Genomic DNA, 20338 nt, shown 5'->3' on the forward strand with positions numbered 1-20338 from the left:
GCGCCTTTCCCATGCTCAAGGCACTTCACAGAGTTTAAGAATGAACGGCAGGGTATGCAGTATATAGCATTGTACTAAACCAGATCAATAAATAAAGAAGAGTAAGATAGTAAATTCAGAGAAAAAGCCTAATAGACAACATAATTTATGGTCTAGCACAGGGGTGGGCAGATTCAGTCCTGGAGGGCCGCAGTGGCTGCAGGTTTTTGCTCCAACCCAATTGCTTAATAAGAAGCCCTTATTGCTCAAGTAACACTTCAGCTTCACTTTAGTTGTTTCGCTCGTTAAGATTTTGAACCCTTATTGCTTATTTTAGTCTTAAACAGCTGTATTCTTGGTTTTTAATTGCTCCTAATTAGCAATACCACGCAAATGACAAAAGAGACCAGCATTTCTCCATTTAGCTTGTTTTCATTTACACCTGTGTGAATGCACTATTTGGTTTAATTAAATACTTGGAAGGAAAGTGAAGAGAAAAAAGCGAAGCACTGAGAATTACTCATCTGTTTTAGACTTCAAATCATTTGGAAGATATCCTTAGAAAGGAAAATAAATCTAGGATATGAGAATGACATGGCAGAGGTAAAGCACTAGCAAGCCATGCAATTAAATAATTGACAAGGATTGTTTTTTAATTAAGCAACTGGGTTGGAACAAAAACCTGCAACCACTGCGGCCCTCCAGGACTGAATCTGCCCACCCCTGGTCTAGCATACACACACAGGTTACATGAGCGTCTTGACATAGAGGTAAACTAAAAGAAGGGTAATAAAGTCAAGTAGAGCTAAAAGTCTTCTTGAAAAATTGTTTCTTAAAAGAATTCATGAAGTCAGCTGATCTAATTAATTTCGGTAGGTCATTCCAGAGATGGTGAAGGTCACTGAAGTAGTTTGGCGCAAGGTCGTTTAAGGCTTTATAGGTTACTAGTAGAGAAAAGCCAAGCAAAATGACACCTTTTATTGGCTAACTAGAAAGATTACAATATGCAAGCTTTCGAGGCAACTCAGGCCCCTTCTTCAGGCAAGATGTAATTGATTACATCTTGCCTGAAGAAGGGGCCTGAGTTGCCTCGAAAGCTTGCATATTGTAATCTTTCTAGTTAGCCAATAAAAGGTGTCATTTTGCTTGGCTTTTCTCTACATTCATAATGGCTAACACGGTACAACACCCTAGTACTACTAGGTTACTAGTATAAATTTTATATTCAATTCTGTATCACACAGGGAGCCAGTGAAGGCGAAGCAGGATGGGTGTGATGTGCTTGCTGCTGCTGGTCCATGTAGGGACTCTTGCAGCCGAGTTTTGAATAAGCTGGAGCTGTGATATAAGATTAGAAGGGGCACCTGCCAGTAGGGAATTACAATAATCGATGCGGGATGTCATAAAAGCATGGACAAGTTTCTCAGTGTTGGAAAAGGAGAGGAAGGAGCGAACACGTGATATGTTGCGGAGGTGAAAGTAAGAATGTTTCTTAATGTGATTTATGTGGGCAGAATAAGAAAGGGAGGAATCAAAAATGACACCAAGATTCTTTGCAGTAGAGGCAGGTCTGATGAGATCACCACCAAAATTGACTGGGAAGGAGCTAATTTTATTAAGTTGCACTTTAGTCCCAATTTGCAGGAGTTCAGTTTTGTTGCAATTTAATTTTAAAGAGTTCTGCTCCATCCAGGTTTTAATTTCATTGAGGCAAGTTGTGAGTTGAGAAAGCTCTGATGAAGTTCCACTTTTAACATTGAAATAGAGTAAAAATGATAACCCAGTCCAAAGCTATGAATAATATGGCCAAGGGGAAGCAGATAAATACAGAAAAGCAGAGGACCGAGGACAGAGCCCAGTGAAACTCCTTGTATGACTGGCGCTGTAATGAACCTGCTATTGCCAAGACTAACAAACTCTTGCCTATCAGTCAGATAGGACTTGAACAACTGGAGGGCAGTGCCACAGATACCCAGCATGTTCTCCATTCTGGACAATAGAATGTCATGTCTGATAGTGTCAAATGCTGCACTGAGGTCTGACAGAATTAATATGCTGGTTTGTCCAGAGTGTGCTGCCATAAGCAAATCATTGGTTACCCGTAGCAGAGCAGTTTCACAGCTGTGCTGTACTCTGAAACCAGACTGAAAGGGTTCCATCAAATTATTAGAAGTTAAGTAGTTGTTGAGTTGGGAGGCTACAACACGCTCAAGAACTTTTGACAGAAAAGGTAAGTGGGAAATAGGCCGGAAATTGTTAAGGATTGTCAGCATCAAGACCAGACTTTTTTAACATTGGGGTTACAAAAGCGGTTTTAAAAGTGAGCGGCACAAAACCAGTGTCAAGGGATGAGTTTATTATTATTGTAATAGTCGGGATTATGGCATGAAGGCAGGATTTAAGTAGTGTGGTGGGGATGGGGTCCAGTACACAAGTAGTCGGCCTCATCTTACAAAGCAGGTCATTAACAAAAGCAGATGTGACTGGTGAGAACTTAGAGAAAGAGCTGGAAGGAGTGGGAAAACAGGGAAAGATATAAACAGATGATGTATTTATGTTAGTTGAATTATTTAGATCTTTAATTTTGTTATGGAAAAAGTGGAGGAATGTCTCACAGACCAGTAGGAGACGTAGTTGGGCCAGATGCGGGTTGGAGTAGTTTATTAACTACAGAGAATAAAACCCTTGGGTTATCGTGGCCACTTTCTATTATTCTGCCATAATGAGTGTTCTTGGCAGCATTTAGTGCTTCTCTGTAAGCTCTTTGGTGGTCAGAGAAAGCCTGGATGTGCACGGTGAGGCCAGACTTATGTGACATTCTCTCAAGGCGTCGGCCAGCTGCTTTCATAGATCTCAATTCTAAATTATACCAAGGAGCAGTCTTAACAGTACTTACAGAATTTCAAAAGATCTCTGGTCTCAGAATTAATTTGAATAAAAGTGTACTCTTTCCAGTGAATTCTCAAGCACACAATATTAGATTGGACACCTTCCCTTTTATCATTGCAGATCAGTTTAAATATCCAGGGGTAAACATCACAAGTAAACACAAAGCTCTTTATCAACAAAATTTTGCCGTCTGTATGGAAAAAATTAAGCAAGACTTGCATAGATGGTCAACCCTTCATCTCACTCTAGCTGGAAGAATTAACGTTGTTAAGATGAATATTCTTCCTAAGCTTCTTTTTTTATTTCAAAACATTCCAATATAAACCAATCAATCATTTCTTAAGCAATTAGATTCAACAATAGCCTAATTTATTTGGAACTCAAAACATCCACGTATCAAAAGAGCGACCCTACAAAGACCTAAGGCAGAAGGTGGCATGGCTCTACCTAACTTTCAGTTTTATTACTGGGCAGCAAACATACAAGCTATAAAAACCTGGACACAAATAGATGAACATACACAGGCCTGGTCCGCAATAGAAGTAAAATCCTGCAGTACTTCTTTATATTCCCTGCTTTGTGCCCCAATAAATCCAAGGTATCAGCAATATACTAATAACCCAATTGTGCTTCACTCACTCAGAATATGGAACCAATGTAGAAAGCATTTTTAGATGGAGAAGCTTTTATCTGTTGCACCTCTGCAAGAGAACCACCTCTTTCAACCCTTGCAAACATATGCAGTTTTTAATATCTGGTAAAGATTTGGGATTAAATTGCTCAGAGATCTTTTATATAGACAACATCTTTGCATCCTACGAACAATTACATTCCAAATTTAACTTTCCAGCTACACATTTCTTTCAGTATCTTCAAATTAGGAACTTTGTTAAACAGAACCTGCCCGATTTTCCTCATCTTGCACCCTCATCCACACTGGAAAAAATATTGCTCAATTTCAAAGACTTAGACACCATCTCTGCAATATATAAAATTATTTTACAGTCCCTCCCTTTCAAAGATCCAAGAGGACAATGGGAAAAAGATCTCTTAATCAATATATCAGAAAGGGAGTGGAAAACAGCAATGCAGAGACTTCACTTGAGCTCCATATGCGCAAAGCATACAATTATTCAACTCAAAATTATATATCGAGTACATCTGTCTCACCAAAAACTGTCCAAAATGTTTCCAGGGCAAGATCCAACCTGCGAACGCTGCAATCAAGTCCCAGCCTCACTGGGTCACATGTTTTGGGCCTGCACCAAATTAACATCATTTTGGACCAAAATTTTTAAGTGCCTTTCAGATAGCCTTGGTGTCAAAATCCCTCCTAACCCATTAACAGCTGTGTTTGGTGTTCTTCCAGATGGGTGTAAAGTGGAGAAGGACAAACAAACTGTGATTGCATTCACTACACTTTTGGCACACAGACTTATTTTGCTAAACTGGAAGAATCCTAACGCTCCTCTTTTAAGTCCGTGGGTAACCAATGTTTTATACTATTTGAAATTGGAAAAAATCAAATATACAGTTAGAGGTTCTGTATAGAATTTTTTTAAAATCTCGCAGGATATAATCAATAACATTTTAGAATACGCTCTTAAAGCACCGAGGAAGCAATTATCTCCCCATCTCTTTTTCCTCTCCATTCATCTCTACTGGCCTATTAAACTCATCAATTTAGGTATGTCTACAAGCCTTAAGTTTTACTCTGTTGGCCATGCTCTCTCTCTCTCTCTCTCTCTCTCTCTCTCAGGGGTGGGGGTCGACTTGTTTTTTTGTTTTTTCAATCCTATTATTTGTAAAAATTGATTGATTTGTATAAATGATTACAATAAAATTAATTTAAAAAAAATAAATAAATAAATAAATTATACCAAGGAGCTGAACGCTTAAAGGAAACCTCCTTATGTTTTAAAGGAGCTGTTTTATCTAATGCTGAATGAAGGGCTGTGTTATAGTGGTTAACAAGACTATCTAGTGTTGATGGAATAGGTGAAGACAGTAAAAGATCAGAAATGGATCTAGAAAGGATAGAGGGACAGATATTTTTAAGGTTTCTGTAAGAAATTTGTCATTTACAGGTAAGAGGAGGGAGAGGTAATGAGACAGTGAAAAGCACTGCTTTATGGTCAGAGAGTCCCAAATCAGTGCTGGAAGTGTTGGCAACAGATAGTCCAGATGTACAGATCAGATCCAATATATGACCACCAGAGTGGGTGGGAAAATCAACATGTTGTGTCAAGTCAAAACAGTCCAGTAAGGATAGGAATTCATTTCTCAGTTTAGATGTGGGGATGTCAATATGGATGTTGAAATCACCAAGAAGAATGACTCTCTGGGAAAAGGAACTTAAGTGGGTTAATAGTTCAGTCAGATCAGATAAGAAGGATGCATTGTATTTTTGAGGACAATAAAAACCAATGAATATGACAGGACCTGATTCCGTTATTAGTTTAAGAGCCAGACACTCGAAAGACAATGGACAATCAATTGGGATTATTTTGATGTTTAACTCCACTCTGACAATTACTGCAAGTCCTCCGCCTTATCTTGAGCTGCAAGGCTCTGTGAGGAAATCACAATTAATCACATCTAACATTAAGACATGTAATTATATTATTAAATGAATTAATATATATTTATCTGTATATATAATTCTCTAAGCAGACGCCAGAGCGGCACGACACTCATGAAAGCACGCAGGAAGGAGCCATATATAGATTCTCTAAGCCGCCGCCAGAGCGGGCAAGACACCTAAGAAAGCACGCAGGAAGGAGCCACGCCCACCAACTCTAAGACCATTGGATACGACGAAAACTCGTACAGCCACGCCCACCAACTTGGACGCCACGCCTTGGAAAACGTGCCGTCATTTCTTTTTGTCTGTGCCACACTCCACATGCATCTCTGAGCCACGTTGACTTTTCATTAGTCAACCTCAGTGGAACCTTGGTTCACAAACAGGCAGCGCGAGAGAGAGAGCCACGCACACACACAGGCAGCGCCAGAGAGAGACAGAGGCACACACAGGCAGCCCGAGAGAGAGAGCCGCGCACACACACAGGCAGCGCCAGAGAGAGACATAGGCACACACACAGGCAGCGCGAGAGAGAGAGCCGCGCACATACACAGGCAGCGCCAGAGAGAGACAGAGGCACACACACAGGCAGCGCGAGAGAGAGAGCTGCGCAATCCTTTAAAACTGAGGTTAAAACACAATGAAGGAAGCAGTCTTTAAAAACCAATAAGCCCTTCAATAAGTGCTTCACCAATGCAGGCCCTGCAACAGTCGAGACGCTGTCTCAGCAGCTGACCTTCTCTGTGCCTGACTCCACTACTGTCAGTCGCCTGATTAAAAATGGCCTTTTGAAGGGAAGGTATGGACCTGCTATACCACAGGAACACATTGCCTTCGAGCCTCCTCTCGCTCGCTGTAACGTACCGGCTTTCACTCTCTCCTTACTCGCTCGCACACTGCACAGGGGAGAAATGCCCGCAGCATGACTCCACCCGGAAACCGTTTCAGCCACACTTCCACGCCCCTTGCTACGCTGTGAGTGCGATGATTATTTATTTAAAAATGGCCTTTTGAAGGGGAGCTGTGGACCCGTTATACAACAGGATCACCTGTGACATTGCCTTCACATTGTTTTCCTTTTATTTATGATCCCGTCGAGCAGATCAGACACCCAGGCAAACAACACTGAATAATCAATAGCTACAACCACTTTGCCCGCCCCAACTCCTCACCTGAGTCGGTTTCGTCTGTGTTCAGCAGTGTTTCCCAAGCTCGGTCCTGGTGAACCCCTGTGGATGCAGGGTTTTGTTCCAACCAGATTCCTAATCATTAATGCCGGTGAAACTCATCAGGGATAACTCGATTTTTCAAATGCAGCTGTGTAGCAGGACGTAATAATCCGAGATGAATGCGCGCCCCCACGCTGAGTGAAAAGCAAATGTATATTGAGTCTACAAAACATGATCAGCAAGTCTTTGATAGGCTGCAACAAAATGATGAAAGAACGGGCGCATTTTTTTCTCACAAGCTGGGTGGGGTGGGTGTTAGTTAGTTAATTAGTTACTCGAAGGATTTCAAGATTTAATATGCACAAGCGGTAACACTGCAAAAGCAGCCCAAACCAGAACAGACGGCTGGCAAAAAGTGGCCGACAAATTAAACGCGTGTGCATTGTACTTACTGAAAGCAGTGTTACGGATTTTGCAAATGTTCATTTTTTTCCCTCTGCTTAAAAAACATTTAAAAAGCGGCGTGATTATGCGGCGTATACTACGCTGCGGCTTGGTATGCAGCGTTTAAAACAAGTTTGTTTGTCGCAGATAATTTGCCTTTTACTATTTCCTGTTAATACTTCGTTACATTGATATAGCAGTGTTCTCAGTATTCAAAGCGCTATCCACACAGGGAGGAACCGGGAAGCGAAACCACAATCTTCCACAGTCTCCTTACTGCAAAGCAGCAGCACTACTACAGCGCCACAAGGCAGTCGGGTTCGATTTTCTTATCACTTCTGTTTACAGCGATCGGATCGTAGCGTGCATTATTGCAGTGTTACTTTTCTTGGTGGCTTATTACATGTTAATTCACATGTTAATTTTTTTCCCTGTGCTTAAAAGACATTAAAAAAAGTGTTTCTCAACTGTAACTCCGGAACAACTCAGTACGCAAGCTATATTAAGCATCAACAACGAATACTCACTACACCTTAATGAACAAGTGCTGAAACTTATCCCTACAGACGAAGTAACTTTCACCAGCGTGGCCTCCATCGTCACAGACGATCCAGCTTTCAGTCACGGACAATTGTATGTTGCTCTCTCCAGAGGTCCATCTTTTCATTCACTCACAGTGGTATCCACAAACCCACCCCATTTGGACAACTGTGTCGTTCAGGAAGTGTTCATCCATCAATACATAATTATGCTGCGTATGTTACGCTGCGGGTTGGCTAGTTATTATATAAAGCATGAATTAAATACACACTGAATCACTAAATTAATGTCAATTTAACACAAAGGAATGTAAAAAACATTTCATGGCATTTTTAAACTTAAACAATGTCCTTAAGCCTGAACTTTTAACAAAATACTACTTGAACAAGTACAACCTGACTATGAATACCTAAAAGGCGAGTTGATTATTAATTCTCAAATTGGCATAGCAAATGAGACACAGACATGTCAAAGTAATTGAAACGACTGTTGGCTTTGAATGCTCTGCTGAAGACTGAATTAATTTTAAGAATGCACATCTCTTAAATGGGCATACTTTAAAACTTGTGTTAAAACTCCACAAATACTATCCTCAATCGTTCATCACCAGCAACTATTGAAATCTCCAAGCTACTTTTTATTTGCTGCCCCCCTGTCCTGCCAACTTCAGGTAGTTTAGCACGTCTAAGAGACTTAATGCTTTTGTGGTTAGTACAATTGTGGTGTGTCTTGGTTTTTTTTTGGTTTACAAAAACATGTCACCAAAGAAAAACAGTTGGAAAATGCTGCCCTACCTATACCTTTGCTCCTTGCATGCTAAAAAGATCTCAGTAGCTTAAAAACTGATACTGTGCATTACTTGGGTGATTATGTTGTGTTCTTTGCATAAATTAGCGAAGATACTACAAACTGAAATATTGGATAAGGAGAATTATTACACTTCTATTTCTTAGAATGTTGTCATTATATTATGGCAGTCAGCATTGTAAGCTACCTGGCAGACTGATGAGTTAAAAACAGAGGGATTAAAGACTTTTATATTCAAATGTAGGAAGGACGGTTCTTGCAGCACAGAGAAAAAAAGAAAGACAAATATATGGGACAGTGGGTATAAATTTATGGTGCTTGTAAAAGTTCGCTTTTTTCAGTTTTATTCTCTCAATCACGATCACGCTCTAACACCAGCCATCCCCCTTCTCCTGATCTGACTCTAAGTAACAGCGCCAGCATAAATTCACACCCGATCTGATGCTGTTTGTTTTCAAATAATATTGCATTAGTGCGATGATGTTTTCTTATTGGTACTATTCAGGTCATAAAATGATTTATTCAAAATGTCACATATATTGTATTTCTTTCAGGTGTATAATAGAAACCACAGCACAGAGAGAAGTGTGCGCATTGCAACAGGTACACATGTTGTAAATGTAGGAATGACGGTTCTTGTGTGTGTGTAAACTGTTAACATTTGAATCTGATGATTGCATATGGCGCTGAACTGACCTCTGCACTATTCTTTCCTCTGCATGTCCTGGAGTACAAAAGAAACCTCACCATACAGCAACGTGGAGACTGGCAAGATCGGGGGAAAAAAACAAGCGAAACACGCAGTCAGTAATTACTACCGCAAAATGTTATGCGAATGAATATAAATAATGTTGCATCCGTGCCACAGTGTTTTTCGAAATATACTATACAGGTCATAAAATTAGTTATTTCAAATATCATATATACCTATGTCTTTTATCCATCCAGATCAAAGAATGTCCAGTTCCTTTGCTTCAAAACACCACTCACATCTACAGTTATTCCCAGTTTTATATAAAAAGTAACAGAATCAGATCCCTGAGTTTGAGGGGGCGGGTAGCAATAGTATGCATCGTGGTCGTGACTGAGAGAATAAAAGTGGGAAAAAAAGGCATCTTTTACAAGTCCTATAAATGTACAGCGGCTGTTACAGACACAAACCAAATGTATGTGTGTACTATACTGTATAATATTAACACTAAAATATGAAAAAGTTTCTGTTTTAACAATGTGTTTATACAGATTACTGTAGAAACAGAACACACATGAAATGCATGTGTTCCAAATAACAATCTATTATTTCCACTCTAAAACTCCAGCACTTTACTCCCAGATAATCAATCAAGGCATGAGCTGGGAGAACTTTGTGAACATTCTGCGACGGTGGGGGGATGGAATAGCAGGCTGCTTGCTGCTTGTCTTAATCGTCACATTTACAGGACAAAAGACGCTGACGGAGAAGTGCGAACGGATTTAAGGTGGGCCGGGTTTACGAGTTTTCTCGTAGGCTCTGGTAATTCTAGTGTTAAATGAAATTTGCATTTCATAAAATTAAATACGGTACTGGATGTGTATGTTTTTTTTTTTGTATTTTTGTTTCATAATGTTAAAAAAAAAATATATGAAAATGCCATCCTGACCAAAGTACTGCCTGTGGTGTTTGCCTCATGGCCAGCCCTGGATGCAACAGTAATTTTTAACAGGTTGAACAGGCCACATTAATCACAAAAATTAACACGTTAACTTTACCAGGCCTTTGTAGCTAGAAATCCACAAAAGGACAATATGAATATCTTAAATATATTTTTTTATTATTATTATTCCTAAGCTTTCAACAATTATCAGGAGTCCTCATCAGAGAAAGATGATTAGACATACAAGAATCAAAGGCAATATATAGACACATGGAATAAGCTACCAAACAGTTTGTTAAACGGTATACTTTAGGGACCTTCAAAGCTCAATTTGATTTTCTTTTAGAAGAATTAACACTAGAATCCCTGAAGCCTACAAAAAAAATCGTAATCCCAGGCCATCTTAAATTCCTTCATACCTCCTCATCAGTGTCTTTGTTTTGCAAATCTGTCAGTCAGCACTACCAGCAAACAGCCTGCAATCCCATTCCCCACCGACGCAGCTAGAATTCTCCCAGCTAAAGGCTCTTTATCTGGGTGTGGGGTGCCTGGAGTTGTATACGGAAAATAATATATTGTTATTTGGAATACATGCATTTCATGTGTGTTCGTATCTACAACGATTTGGGTAAATGTTGGATGACAGGAAATGCGAGGCAAGAAATGTTGAACACATAACTAAAACAGAAACTTTTTTCATGTTATAGTACTAATGACAAAATTTTGACATGAAGTGTATAATGTGTAAAGTCTGAAGTCCAAATATTAAATAAACACTTTCACAAAAAGTATAACATAAAAAGTGCACTTTAATTCAAGAACATAACCGAAGAACAAGAAATTGGGTTAGGAGACGAGACTGGCACATCTGCTTCGCTGGTGCAGAGGTGAGAACTGCTGTCTCATAATCAACAGGTTGTGGGTTCAATTCCGGGTCCTTCCTGCATTTACCGTTTTGAGGAGTGAGCTGCTCTTATTGTTACTATTATAGAATAAAAACATACATTTGATTTGAGTCTCTAACAGCTGGTGTAAGTTTATGGTACTTGTAAAGGTTAGCGTTTTTTTAGGTTTATTCTCTCAGTCATTTTCACACTCCCCCTGATCTGACACTGTTAGTTTTCAAATAACGACATAGTATAACAAAGGTCAAGTTTGTTATACATAGTTAGAGAAAAGCCAAGCAAAATGACACCTTTTATTGGCTAACTAAAAAGATTACAATACGCAAGCTTTCGAGGCAATTCAGGCCCCTTCTTCAGGAAAGATCTTTCCTGAAGAAGGGGCCTGAATTGCCTCGGAAGCTTGCGTATTGTAATCTTTTTAGTTAGCCAATAAAAGGTGTCATTTTGCTTGGCTTTCCTCTATATTCATAATGGCTAACACATTACAACACCCTAGTAATACTTATACATAGTTAGTGAAATCTTCAGGCAAAAACTCGGCACTAGTCTCCACATCTGATGTCATTTATGCTGTGCTGCCTTAGCAACCACCGCAGGCATGTCAAGTACAAACCAGGGGTTATGATAGTCTGCTGAGCTGTCTTTAATAATGACACAAAGTTAAGATCATACATGAAGAATCTGGTCTTTTGTTTTTATCAAATTGTGTTTGATCAGTAGTACACAGAAGTTTCATCAGTAGTCCATGGAGCTTTGCAAGTGTGTAGTGTAGTTAGTTGTCCAGAATTAAAAACTGGTAGACCCAGGCATCCCTAAAACTATCCTATATAATCATAAGTAATGGCCGAACCATGTCATTACTTTGTATTCATAACATCCATTAGCAGTATTAAAGGCAGTCTACCATTCATCATCCTACTTTATACTAATTAGATCATATGACTATTAGGGAAAATACTCATCATTACAAATAAATTCAAAGATATAGCCATTTATTTCATTAGCTGATGGAGCTACCATGAGCTTTTCATATCTTAGCCAGGTTTTCACCTCTGGTTGGGGTTCAAGTTTATGTTTTATGTTTCTTTTGTTCACTGTTCATTCTTTTTATGTTGATTATGTGAATCTTCTTTATTTTTAGTTTTTCCTATGTATATAAGATGCTTTTGTTATGTTCCATGTGTTAAATGGGTAGCCCTCCCAAGAGGCAGGGCCACCTGCCAATCACCCCTTTAAATCCAGAGGGTCTGGAATTGGTGATTTAACTGTGTTTTTACTATGTTTTGGAATTTTGACCTTAATGCTCTGTGTTTGACTACGTTTCTGTTATTGGCAAGCCTTACGGTTTAGTTTCTTAGATGCTTAAATAAATATACTGCCTAGAGAAACAGAAAGACTGGATGCTTTCCTTCAAATGGTACAATACATTAATAAGCCTTTCTACTGTTGAAGTTGAGAAAGGAGATAATACTGAGACAGCTGACATGTAGAGTATTGTGCTGTATGCTGCTAGTGTTATATAATTGTTGTATCCTGCTTAGCATCCTCAAAATCCAAGTAATGAAATGTAATCATTTTTGTGTATAAAAATATGGTCATATCACAATTCAAACAACTTGCGGATATGCTTAATGACAAAAAAAGTATTGAAGTGATGTGGTAGTGCAAAATAGTAGTGCATTTTAGCCGTTAGAACTGAATGGGTGGAGGCATCTATGAGGTGCTTCAACTGGACTGGCTACTTATTTGTACCCGATGCTGACATGACAGGCTACCTCTTACAGTATGTGTCTCTGAACTGGATTAAGTAGGTCTGATGACATACTCCATCTAGGGACTCCATAATAAATCAAAATGATTTATCTAACCAATTAGTAGGCTCAATGAAAATGTTCAGTAACCATTGGCTTATCAACAACATTAAAAGCAAGCCACAGTCTACAAATGAATGTATTATATTCATTATTAAGTACACATCAGCCATTCTGGTCTGAACTAGACCAGTTGATTTCATTTTTAAATAATAAAGTAGATACAGTACACTTTCCTTCTGCTTCACTGGTTGATAATGCACTGTCTTATAAAATGCTTTGTGGACTCAGATTCCCCTCACCTTAATCTCGGAAATATTTTTTTCTATGTTCTAGATTCCTGTCTTAGCTCTGATGAGTTTCTGCACTACAAACACTTCGTTTCAAAGCAACATTTTGGAAAGCAGATGAGTGAAGAGATGGAGGAGCAAGAGCTGAGACAGTTTTCTGCACTTGAACAGAGGGGCGAAATTGAATGGATGGACTTTCTCTACCATGAGTCTTTAATTGTCCTCAAAAAATTTCGCAGTAAGGTACAAAAATGCAGTCAAATGATTTTTCACTTTTTCAGCAATATAAACTTATCAGTGCTAACCAAGCAAAGTCAAGCACAAAGATACAGTCAAATATTAATACAGAAAATTGAAATATGTAACTGGGCAATTAAAAGGTATGCAAAATGTAAGCAAGTAGAGAAAGTGTTATTCTAAGCTGATGTGTATCTGTGATGGTCCAGGAGCCTAAACCACCATGGACCCTAAATGCATCTTATCACATTTTTGCCCCCATATCTGCCAGTTGTATGTGGCAGGATGCACAACCTGTCTAATTGGTTGATCTGGTGACCCAGGGCCCTCTAGCACCTGCACTAAAAGCACTAAAACAAACCCCACAATAAAACTAAACCTTTTTAAACAGGACAGTAAAAACATAATTTTAATAAAAGCAAAACAATTAATTAATATATAGTCCATCAAAAGTTCAGTATTCAAAAAAGTCTTTTTAGGCTAGGCACACTGGTTCTTTTTGCTGTTGTCCATCCTTCTTTGTTTCTCACTGCCACTGGCTCATCCCACTACTGCCACCAAATGTTACGGCCCTGGTGCCCAGAGCTGGCTTCACCTCCTTGAACTTGGGTCCATTAATTGCCATGGCCTGGCTCATCCTTGGACATGACTATTGATAGACCAGGTTCAAGGAGGTTATGCCAGCTGCATGCATCTGGGCCATCACAGTACCAAACTAATGACAACCTTATGAATGTCTAATTCAGCTTGGAGCTACAATTACTTGTTCTGCATGTTCCATATTTTGGTTTTGATCAAGTTCTATACAGTTGTGATATAGGATTCACATTCAAGGCAATAATACCAGCCAAAAGAATAATTTCCAAATTAAGCCAACAACAGAGCTTTACTTTAAGAGTTCTAAATTGTGCTTTGTTACCTTATTAACAAATAATTACCTTAGAACATTTCAAGAAAAGCACATAAAGGACACAACATTTGTCTATTTAACAATTAATTTTTACCCCTAAATATCAGGTATAAGCATAGTTAAAGTGTTGGTCAGTTTTCCAGTAGATAATTACACGTATAATAGACACATGTTAAAAAGAATGCATGTCTGTTTTGGACTATCTTTGTGAAGTTCACTTACTAATGTACAGTATTTAAATAGATAGTCAAGTTATTACATATATTAGGTCATTGTTTTTTATTGTTGCAAAATGGATATTACTCTAGCAACCAACTCCGTTCTGATCTCCTTATTTAACTCCTCCTGGACCTCTCTGTTTAACATCAGGGCCTTGAGTTTAACATCCAAGGAAAAAAGGAAAAGATTACAATATTATGGAAGGTAGGTGAAAACACCATGCAAGAATACTCCACAACTGATATGAAAAACACCAGAAAATTCACAAAAAAATAAATATGTTGTAATAAAGGCAAAAAAGGATAAAAACATTTGGGGTCCCAGTCGGCAAAAACACAGTTTATCCTAAAGGTTTTTAAGTAAATAGTGTGATGAATGGCTGAAGTTCTTACTAGGCCAGGAGACCTTGCTGATGGAAGGCCCGAGGCAGAGAGCTTGTATGGGACATTACCTCCCCAGGAATGGTAGAAGGGCAGCCTCTCTTGACTTGGCACAGAGGCACGGACTTGGGGCTTGGGAACTCAGCCCTATAGGGCTCTGTGGTTACCGCCAGGGCACACATGGAGAACTGTGGAGCCCTTTATTGCAGCACTTCTACCATACCCAGAAGTGCTGCCGGAAAGGAAATCACGGTACACCTGGAGCACTTCCAGGTGCTCTATAAAAGGAGCCACCTCACTCCATTCAGTGAGCCAGAATCAAGAAGTAGTGGACAATGCTTGCTTAAGGAAAAGTTGGAGGTGGAGGAAGGAAGGAAAAAGAACAAAAGTGCTGTGTTGTGCTGTCTGTTTGTGCTTGTATTGTGCTTGATGCTGGTGGGAAACGTTTCCCAGTGAATAAAAGCCTTGTGTTGTGCTGGGACATTTGCCTTGTATCTGTTGTGTCAGAGGTTTGGAGAGCTGGTGCACTCCCTGATGGCTGCAATAGATATGCTCTGAACATCTCATGTGATCTTCAGGAGCACTGATGCTCAACTGACAGCTACTTTCTGTCTGGCTTCTTTTATCTCATTTTCACTGGAAGGGAAGAAGTGATACGGTCCTAGAAATGATCCAGTCAAATGAAATATCCACAATTGATAGGACCAATGGCACCTTTATTTGCTAAAGAATTTGTTGCAACTGGAATTGTGGGCAAGATGCACAGTAGTGCATAGACTTCCTCATCTATTCCTGGCAATTAAAATTTTGAGTTAATCTGTTTTGAAGTGATTCCATACTTAGGTGACTCCTTACTAAATGGACATGAGTCATCAGGAAATCTCACAAAGGTACTGGCTTGGTACAAATCAACAGTATCATCGTTCACCCTGGTGAAATTCGACTTGATATAACAAGTCATTTTGCAATACAATGTGAGGTCCTGTGGTATGAGATTCCTGGCAAATTGACTGTTTATCTCTGATACAACATTTCTGATATTTTTAAATGAGTCTTCATTATATCGTTTCCTCAAAATTAAGAATTTCAACTGGTGGTCAAGATCAGCTCTTATGTTCCGCTCACTTCTGGGTGACAGGATGGCCCATGCCTTCATGTTGCTACTCTGAGCCTCGCTCCTTTGCATGAAGAACTTGATCATCTGTGGTGAGTTTACCAGAGAAGCCCTTGTTTGCTTCCAGCTTGCATCCTTCTAGGATTTTGGCTAGCTTATGAAGGACTGGGATGGGAAGGGTATTGTATGTGACCATGATCATGAAGCCCGGCCTCACGGTGTCCTTCTCCTTTGGATTGAAGTTGGGGACCACTCTACTTCACACTGATGTAATGGTTTGAGCTTTCCAGGCAACACCCATCAGCTTCAACAATAGCCCCAGGAGCCTGGGGGCAATTCTTATATACTCTATAAGGTATTCACTATATTTGCCTTTGGCCTGGATGCTGATGCACGTCTTGCTCATTCTACCACCTGTTTGACACCATTCTCCCCAAATAGTCTGAAGTGAAACTGTGAGGAGGGCTTGGGTGAGTGAGGTGTGTCATGGTGATCTGAGTGGGATCTTCTTTTGGCTGTCACTGAGCTGGTCTTTGATTTATTACTCCAACTTCTGCTCAGTGTTCTGCAGTGCCCTAGTTTTCTTTTCCTCTAGCAGGCCTTAAGCGTACTTGAAGGGGTCCTGGAAAAACCTAGACCTTGCCTTCTCCCTTTAGCTTCTACATTTTCTGATCTGTTCAGCTTGCCACAGTTGTCTATATCTTATTTTGATCTGGTTCAACAGGTTCTTCAAAACTTTCCTTTTCCTTGTCCTTAGCTTTCCTCCTTGATTTCAACAAAATGTGGTAAAAACCCTCCATCTTGCTTGTTATTGTCCACAGAATGCGAGTGCCTGCCCCCTTTCCTGCATCAGAGAGAGTGACTTCCACAGTATAGTAGGTGGTGTTGTGGGTTTATTTGCACCACATATATGCAAATAGGCTGATTCCAGGGCTACAGGGGGTTGAATTATGAGGAAAGATTTAAAGAGCTGAGCTTATATAGTTTAAGCAAAAGAAGAATAACAGGTGACATGATTAAAGTGTTTAAAATTATGAAGGGAATTAGTACAGTGGATCGAGACTGTTATTTTAAAATGAGTTTATCAAGAACATGTGAACACAGCTGGAAACTTGTTAAGGGTAAATTTCGCACAAACATTAGGAAGTTTTTCTTTACACAAAGAACAATGCACACTTGGAATAAGCTACCAAGTAGTATGGTAGACAGTAAGACTTAAGGGGCTGTTTTCTTGGAAGAAATAAGTGGATAGGACTGGCGAGCTTTGTTGGGCTGAATGGCCTGTTCTTGTCTATATTGTTCTAATGTTCTAATGAGTCCAGTCATGCCTTGTTATCGCTGTATATAGGGGCTTATCCAGCATAGTAACTACTTTTTCCTGTCTTTGGTGAGAATACAGGAGGTGATTGGGTATACAGTACATGCATGTCACCGTGAATATGGGTGAGGTCTGTTGGTTCTTATATTGTTGCAGTCAAATATAAGGTGCAGCCACAATAATTACATGGCTGCCTGAACTGGGTCAAGCCAAAACTATGTGTTCCTTAACCATAATGACTCAAAAAAATGACCATTGAGTAAAGCCAAATTGAGCTAAAAGTTCTCTTTTCATAATGCAATAATCAGCAGCTACTCATACTCTCTTGTCTAAATTATAGTATTCTTTCTATGCCTTGCCCATTAAGAAAGGACCATATATACCTATGCATTCTTTTTGCAACCAGCATTATCATGTTCCTGAAATTGACACAGCAGTTCCAACAGTGTTTGAATTTGGAGTTCATCATGGTTACAAGGGTCATTAAGTCTGTCATTGCTCCACAAAATTCTGCTGACTACACCATTGTAATAAACACAAAAATAAATAAAACATTTGGGGTTCCAGCTGGGAAAAGCTTAGTTTATTATAAAGATTTTTTAATTAATAGAGCTGCTCTGTGTGTCTCATGTGCTAGCTAGAGGAACCAGTATTTAAGCTGAAATGCTTATGTCAATCTTTACTATAATTTCATACTTCCAGTAGAACTTGCCTTGTTTTTCACACCTGAGCTTATTTTCTGCATGATCTGCAAATCAGCTCCACATATCTTAGATTTGATAGTTGAGATTTCTGTGTTAAGGGTGTTCTGCTTTTAAGGGCCCAGCATGTAGATTGCTGGTGATTATGTCATCTGCTACATGGATCACTGTGAGACACCTGCTTTTTGGTCAGAAAAAACATCCCATATACTGTATTTTATCTTAAAATATAATAAATTAATTAACCATACTGTTTTAAAGAATTTACACAAAATATGCTTGTACTGTATAATTTTTGCTGTTCAGTTTGTTGGATCAAGTGGTTTTCTATCTCCCTTAACTTTTGCTATTTTCTGTAAATTTTTAATTCTTTAGAATTCTTCAGTACGACTACTGACAGCAAAGGAGAGAGATCGAGCTAGGGATACATTTATCAGCCTTGACACAAATGGCAGTGGACTTATTACAAGAACAGACTTCATGAAAGCACAGCAGACCTGGTTTCGAAAGCACACCAAAGGATCACAGTCTTGCAATGGAAGGTAATGCAACTTATAATTGTCTGTCCACATAAAGCAGACATTTTTTTAAATTACCATTTTTGGAGATTTTAAGATAAAATTAATCTAACTGCTTGATGTTATGTGACTTTCATGTAAAAACTTTTTTCTGTGAATTCCTAGGGAGTCAGTTATTGGATTTTACCATTACTGATTTTAAACCTTATAGGAGTAAAATTCATCCAGTGAACTACTAGTATGAGTCGTGTATTTTTTCCTCCTAAAGACATGTGGACACTTTTTCTATGGTGTCGTTTCTCGTGACTGAAGACAGAGAGATATAATTACAGTTAGTAAAAATCTTTTATTGATACATACCAGGCAAAGGTTAAATGACAGAGAAGCACAGTAGCTAGGACACCTGCCCTTCGTCTGCCCCGAGGGGTCGGTGTTCCAAATATTTATAGGGTTTTTGTCTTATGACTTTAGTTACACAAGTATTTCAAAATATTAGCCTGAATCAGCATTACCAAACCCAAGGGTTGAGTACATTTGTTGGTCCCTTAGTTTTTGATGAGTCCACCCTTGTGGTTTTTTGTGTAGTAACCTTAAAAACAAGAAGTAGCACTTACGCCATGGGCAAGCAGAGTTTGCATGGCCCTTGTCATGTACACCAGATTGATCAAGCTCTTTTGTATTTTTCCACAGACACAAGAGCATAAAAAAGTTTTGATAAGAAAAACAAAACTCAACTAAACAGTTTACCAATTTTAATTACCTTAGCATTTGAAAAATAAAAAAAAAATGTGACTCCCCTGTGGGCCACCACCTGTAGGTGGTAAAGCAGCTGAGTGCATAACCTGGGTGGCAGACAAAAGCAGAGACTGTGGAGGACTGGAACCCAGACACACAAACTGACTCTTGGAATGTCGCCTCTCATGGGGCGAAGGAACCGGAGTTGGTGGGTGAGGTAGAGAGATACCAACTAGATATCCACTTGGTTCTGGAACCAAACCCTTCAAAAAAGGCTGGATTCTTTACTCTGGAGTTGCCCGGAGTAAAAGGCTTTCTTACTGAGTCCCTGCCAGGTCGATGGTTGGAGGTTTGTCCTGCACAATGCTGTCCTGCTGTCTCTGTGTGGCTGAAGGTCGCAGAGGGGAGAACTTTGACTGCCATATTTGCTTTCTCACCAATTGTCAATTCGGTGTACCAGACCTGCTTGGAGACCATGGAAAATGACTATCAATAAGGCTCAAAGAGGTTCTGACAAACCATCTGGAGACTCAGAATGGGAAGATAGGGAGTCACCCAGGCTGTTCTCAGCAAGGGTGGAGAAATGCTGACCCGGACTGAAGATGTTGTCTGGCGGTGGAAAGAACACTTTAAGGAGCTCTTGAACCCAATGGACACATCCTCAGTGGATGAGGCAGAGCCAGAAACTGAGGGGGGATCAATTCCCATTTACCTTGTGGAGGTCACTGAGGTAGTTAAGTAAGGGGTGGATAAGATGTTGCCAAAAATACTGAAGGCTCTGGATATTGGTGGACTGTCATGGCTGACATGCCTTTTCAATGTTGTGTGGTCATCAGTATCTGTGCCTCTGGAGTGGCAGTCCAGGTTGGTGGTCCCCATTTTTAAAAAGGGGGAGAGGGGGTGTGCTCCATTTATTGGGAGATTACACTCCTCAGCCTCCCTGGAAAAGCTTATACCAGGGTACTAGAAAGGAAAATCTGCCCAGTTATGGAACCTTAGATCCAGGAGCAGCAATCTAGATTCTGTCCAGGCTGTGGAACAGTGGACAGCTAGAGGGGACATGGAATTACACCCAAGTGGTCTACATGTGGGCAGCACGGTGGCGCAGTGGGTAGCGCTGCTGCCTCGCAGTTGGGAGACCTGGGGACCTGGGT

At 39.7% G+C, this 20338-nt stretch overlaps 1 protein-coding gene across 2 annotated transcripts in view; it reads left to right on the plus strand.

The window, feature by feature from the left end:
• phf24 (PHD finger protein 24) overlaps positions 1–20338 on the plus strand; it is a 211262-nt gene that overhangs the window by 156482 nt on the left and 34442 nt on the right. For both annotated transcript variants that reach the window (XM_051930143.1, XM_028805156.2), the window contains exons 5-6: positions 13099–13295; positions 18307–18473. In XM_051930143.1, coding sequence (XP_051786103.1) covers positions 13099–13295; positions 18307–18473 — 364 coding nt within the window. The remainder of the gene's footprint in view (positions 1–13098; positions 13296–18306; positions 18474–20338) is intronic.

Source organism: Erpetoichthys calabaricus, chromosome 7 (assembly GCF_900747795.2).
Source record: "Erpetoichthys calabaricus chromosome 7, fErpCal1.3, whole genome shotgun sequence".
In the NCBI taxonomy this organism is placed as follows: Eukaryota; Metazoa; Chordata; class Cladistia; order Polypteriformes; family Polypteridae; genus Erpetoichthys; species Erpetoichthys calabaricus.